At 26.5% G+C, this 6,163-nt stretch overlaps 1 protein-coding gene across 1 annotated transcript; it reads left to right on the top strand.

Moving 5' to 3' along the window:
* Positions 1 to 254: 254 nt before the first annotated feature.
* LOC131597209 (protein argonaute 4A-like) lies at positions 255 to 5,525 on the top strand. The gene is made up of 22 exons (XM_058869919.1): positions 255 to 419; positions 553 to 755; positions 853 to 1,047; positions 1,239 to 1,375; positions 1,455 to 1,552; positions 1,629 to 1,720; positions 1,860 to 2,025; positions 2,102 to 2,218; positions 2,309 to 2,416; positions 2,493 to 2,555; positions 2,635 to 2,748; positions 2,830 to 3,010; positions 3,125 to 3,237; positions 3,343 to 3,480; positions 3,597 to 3,727; positions 3,871 to 3,933; positions 4,035 to 4,098; positions 4,185 to 4,299; positions 4,378 to 4,451; positions 4,967 to 5,061; positions 5,179 to 5,210; positions 5,362 to 5,525. The coding sequence occupies exons 1-22, from the start codon at positions 255 to 257 to the stop codon at positions 5,523 to 5,525; spliced, it is 2,628 nt and encodes an 875-aa protein (XP_058725902.1).
* Positions 5,526 to 6,163: the final 638 nt, after the last annotated feature.

The raw sequence follows: 6,163 nt of genomic DNA, 5'->3' as shown, positions 1-6,163 counted from the left end.
ATATTTTTCAATTTTTTAAATCACTTTAGTTTTTTTAGGACTATATATTTTTATAGTCTGAAATTTTTAGTTGTTCATATATAACACTTGTATTTTAAAATATGTTGAAGTTGGTAAAACAATTCATTTATATGTAATATATTGTCTAAGAAATTTATCTATTTTCTCATTTCTCATTAAGTTAGTGTTTAATTGCTTTTTAATGATAAACATAGTAATATTTTCATCTTCATTCATATAGCATAGTCTAAGAAATGGAATTCGCGTTTACAATTAAGTCAACCAGCCAAACTACAAATTTGAAACGCCTACCTATGGCTAGGAGAGATTTTGGATCCAAAGGAAACAAGATACAACTCTTAACTAACCATTTTAGAATCGGCTCAACTAAGAATGAAGGTTACTTATATCATTATAATGTATGTTTTTTTTTTTTCATATTTAAATTTTATCTTGTTTTCCATTTGGATGCATGTTCTTTTCAAACTCAAAATAAATAGAATGCATATTCATACTTTGTAATATCCTAAATAATCAAACATTGTTGGTTAGATTATTTTGCGTTATCAAGATGGACAACCTGTTGAAGGGAAAAGAGTGGGGAGAAAAGTCATGGACAAACTTCGTAAAACATACGATGTACTAAGAAGTCAAAATTTTGCATATGATGGTGAGAAAAATTTATTCACTCTTGATTCTCTACATCATACTAGACAAGATTTCATTGTTGTGTTAGATGAAGTTTCATCAATAAGGTAATTATCACTAGTTTTATTTACAAAATGTGAGTGCTTTTATACTTTTCTACTAAGCCACAAATTGATCAACTAGGATGACATAATTATTTTTTAGGGTTGGAAATTACCCTGATACAACAAAAAGAATGAGGTTTCAATCTCAGTCCAAAACTTTTAAGGTTGAGATTAGTCATGTAAGAAAAATCTCATTACAAGAAATTGGAAATGCATTACGAGGTCACAAATCAGAGAATTACCAAGATGTATTAAATGTTTTGGGTGTTATATTGAGGCAAAATGCAACAAAAGAGTATGTCTAAATAAATAAAAACTTTTATAATTTATTTTTGTCATTCTGTCTTTGAATTTAACAAATTATAGATGGTTATAATATGAGTGATTTATATATCCTATCTCAAATAGTTAAAGAATATGATTGTTATTGTTGTTTAATTCATTGCTTGAAGTCATGTTTGTTTATCTAAACTAATTTTCTTCTAGGGGATGTCTCTGCATTCGCCAGTCATACTTTCATGACAATCCAAAAAATATAACTAACCTTGATGGTGGTATTCAGTATTGTCGTGGTTTCCATTCAAGCTTTAGGGCCACACAAATGGGTTTGTCTCTTAATTTTGGTAAGTTATTAAGGGAAAATGCTTTAAAAAATAATTTCTCTCTTATTATGATTGATTTCTTTTTATTCTTTTATCAAAGATGTGTCAGCTACATTACTTATAAAGCCTGGTCCTGTAGTGGATTTCCTACTCCATAACCAAAATATCCAGCAACCAAAGTGGATTGATTGGAGCAAGGTTATATTACTACTCTATAAATATTGGTATTTTTGCGTTTATGAATTGTGATTGTTTAATTCATTATTAAATTTAGGCAAAAAGAATGCTTAAAAATATTAGAGTCAAAGTTAACAATAGAGAGTACAAAATCAGTGGACTAAGTGAGATGTCATGCAAAACACAAATGTAAGTTTTTGTATACTTTCTACTCTTAAATTTAGTATCAACAAAAGATAATATTATACGAATATTTTTATTTCCTCCATCTTTTTATGCTAATTAAATATTTTTAATACCAATGAGAATCCTTATTTATGTTTTACAGGTTTTTAATTAAAAAAGGAAATGATGTTAATGGTGAAGCACGATTAAAGGAAATTACAATTTATGAATACTATAAACGCCACAAAAATATTGAACTTCACTATTCTATTGATATGCCATGTATTAATGTTGGCAAACCAAAGAAACCAATTTATTTTCCTATGGAGGTAATAAAATAAATTTTAATTATTTAAATAAGGTTATCCTATAAAGAGAAATAGCAATAATTTATTATTTTTGCAGCTATGTACATTGGTCTCATTGCAACGATACACTAAGGTATTGTCCAACAAGCAAAGAATTCAATTGATGTTAGAGTCAAGAAATAATCCTCACGAAAGGAAAGAAGCTTTGTTATATGTTAGTGAACTTAAAAATGATTATATCAATCTATTTTACTTTTAAATGAATGATATATGTAGCTTTAAATGATTATTAATGTTTTTGCAGTCTTTAAAAAGTCGTAGATATGATGACGAGCCTATGCTTCGCTCTTTTGGAATTTCTATTAAACCTTGTTTTACTCAAGTTAATGGTCGCGTTTTGCAAGCTCCAACTGTATGTGTCATCATGTTATATTTCTTTTATATTTTATTTTAACTTATGACTCTTAAATCATTATTTCTTTCTACAGCTTGTTGTTGGAAAAGGACATGTATTTTGTCCTCAAAATGGAAGCTGGAATTTTAATAATAAGGTTGCAATATTTTAGTTAATATCATTTCACTTGAATCAGATTAATTTTTGTTTTTCTAATAGTAAGCATCATATATCAGGAATTAATTGAACCCGTGAAGATTAAACGTTGGGCAATTGTAAACTTTTCATCACACTGTGATATAGAACATTTATGTAATATGATTAAAAAATATTCTAAAATGAAAGGAATGGTAAGACTTAAAAAAAAGTGGCAAATACATTTAATTTGATGTTTACTCCACATGTGTTTTAAGTTCTAGTCACTTTTGCAGTTCTTTGATTCTCCGTTCCATATATTTGAGGAGAGTGAGCGTCATAGGAGTGAGTCACCATCTTCTAGAGTTTCTGCAATGTATGAAATAATAAAATCCAAGCTACCTGGACCCCCTACACATCCTCCTGCTCAACTTCTTTTGTGTATTCTTCCAATTAAAAAGAATTGTGAGATTTATGGTATGAGTCATCAAACTTCAATTACCTAATTCATTTTTCATTATTTTTTCATTATTAAATTATTAAATCCTAATGTTAATTTTAATAAATAATAATAAAATATGTAATATATAGGTCCTTGGAAAAGGAGATGTCTTGTTGATGAAGGGATTGCAACTCAATGCATTGCTCCGACAAAAATTAATGATAATTATATTACTAATGTACTATTAAAAATTAATACAAAGGTATATGTAAAAAATATATGACAATATTGTCTCTTTTAAATATATATTGAATATAATTTTTCTTACATGCATATGTTTTATTTGTGATTCAATTCTTTCATGCAGCTTGGTGGGATGAATTTTCTTTTGTTATCCGAAATTGAGCGTTCCATACCATTATTTTCTAACATACCTACATTGGTAATTGGAATGGATGTTTCACATGGATCTCCATATCAATTAAATGTACCATCAGTTGTTGCGGTATGGTATAACTTTGCATCTTCATTTTACTATTAACATGTATAAATCATAGGTGAACAATTTTAAGCTTATATTTTTCAATAAATGTTTATACTTACATATGATTTAATATTCAGGTAGTTAGCTCAAGATATTGGCCTCAAATATCTCGTTATAGAGCTACAGTTCGTAGTCAATCATCGAAAGTAGAGATAATCCAATCTCTATTCGAGCCTGTTTCAGATACTAAGGATGATGGTATCATCAGGTTTGTATTTTATAATGAGTGTGATCAATACAACAAACTAAAAGTTATAGGGTGTTACAATATTCTAATAAATTATCAATATTTAATAAAAAAATTATTTTTATCAATATTTTATTCATTTGTCTCATTGTTTCACTCTATAGTGAGGTTCTTAAGGACTTTTATGCAACTTCAGGAAGAAAGCCTCAACAAATTATAATTTTCAGGTTTTCTGACATGGATTTTTTATATATATTATAATTTTTATAAGGAAGACGTGATTTGATAAGTAGTATCTTAACTATTAGTGTCATATATTTTATTTTAGGGATGGAGTGAGTGAATCACAATTCAACCAGATCCTCAACTTTGAATTGGATGAAATCATAAAGGTATATGTTTCACAATATAATTTTAAGCCTTAATATTGAAATTATATGAATAAAATAGTTGGATTTCATTTAAATTACATGTGTAGGCGTGCAAACATTTTGACGAAAGTTGGTGTCCAAAGTTTACTTTGATTGTTGCCCAAAAGAATCATCACACTAGGTTCTTCAAAGTCAATGCTCCTCAAGAAAATGTTTTACCAGGTTTGTTATTGAAACTGAAATAACTAAGCAAAAACAGTAGTTAATATATAACAAAATCACATGTTTATTTGTGTGTAGGAACCGTTATTGATAACACTATATGTCATCCTGAAAACAATGATTTCTACATGTGTGCTCATGCTGGAAAAATTGTAGGTATCATTGTCAAATTAGAGTTTTAACAGATTTTTTAAGCAATTAGATTTATTCACGTATACGTAATAGAATTAAATAATGTCTTAAAATTAGATTTCAAACAACAAAATATATTCATTAAGAGGATCAAATAATTATAATTTATCACTTAATGTAAAAATGATAGAATTGTCTAAATTAGTAATTACTTTTTTATATATATATATATATATATATATATATATATATATATATATATATATATATATATATATATATATATATATATATATATATATATATATATATATATATATATATATATATATTCTTGTACTAAAAGATCACTTGTGAAGCTTGATAATGTTTGGCCAATTATTTGTGATTTTACACTTGATCAATTATTTACTTTTATAAAAACTATAATACTATATACACATTTTTTATGAGTAAATGGTATTAAGATTTCGAAAAACATAATGAATTAAATTTATTATTTTTAATGTGACTACTATTTTTCTTTTTAAAGCAGGGTACAAGTCGTCCTACTCATTACTATGTTTTATATGATGAAATTGGTTTCTCATCAGATAATTTGCAGGAATTGGTGCATTCTCTATGCTATGTGTAAGTAGTCAACATGATTTTATAAACAAAAATCTAAGACTCACTTGATAAATAATCTTCATTACACTTTAGCAAGTTATTGAATTTTAAAACAAACAATTATTTTAATTTTTATAGGTATCAAAGAAGCACAAATGCCATATCTATAGGTACAATTTCTAATAAGTTTCATTTATTTTTTTCTTCCCCATCATATAATTTATGTTTTTAAAACTACTACTTACTAAATATTAAATTATTATTCTTTATGTGTATTAAATATTAACATGTTTGTTTTAAAATATCTATAAATGACTGCAGTTGCACCAATTTATTATGCTCATGTAGCAGCAGCTCAAATATCACAATTTTTAAATTTTGATGAAACAAAAAATCAAAAGGAATTCATTGTACCCGGTATATCTCAAGTTCTTGAGTTACCACGTCTTCATGAACGAGTCATGAATACTATGTTTTTTTGTTGATGTCTTTTTGGTTTTTTTACAAAATATGAAACAAGTTTGATCTTTTAATCGTTAAAGTAATTAATTTATAAATAAACATTATAATTAATTTACATTAAATACTATTAGTTGTCTTTGTAACAAATGTATTTAGAAGTCAAATATAACACATTTTATATTTTCTTCGGAGACTACATGTAATCCCTCTATAGGTTTAAAATGAGAATATTTATTTTCCCACATCTTAATTATTACAAACATTTCCATATTTATAAATTAAGTAGTTTGAAGTGTTATTAAATTCAGATTCCTTAAACAAAGTCAAAGTTGAATCTTGGGGACGGAAAAAGGGGCTACAAGGAGAGACTACACTAAGAATAATTAGTTTGATTTCTAAATAAAGATTAATTATCGAAAAATCAATAGATATTTACTTTAAACTAATAACGGTTAATTTTTTTTCAAAATCAATATCACACTTGAAGCTTTGGCCTATTTCATCCTATTAGCACATGGCAAATTTCAAAGATAAAATATAAAAGAAAGTCAATTATATTGAAGTATCAGTGAATGCAATGATTCCTTAACATGCACAATAGCTTTCATATGAATTAAATAACCTGATTACCAACCAAAATAAGTGGAGAGAAATACTAACT

Source organism: Vicia villosa, linkage group LG4, assembly GCF_029867415.1.
Source record: "Vicia villosa cultivar HV-30 ecotype Madison, WI linkage group LG4, Vvil1.0, whole genome shotgun sequence".
Taxonomy (NCBI): Eukaryota; Viridiplantae; Streptophyta; class Magnoliopsida; order Fabales; family Fabaceae; genus Vicia; species Vicia villosa.
This window is presented reverse-complemented; position numbering and strand designations above follow the sequence as displayed.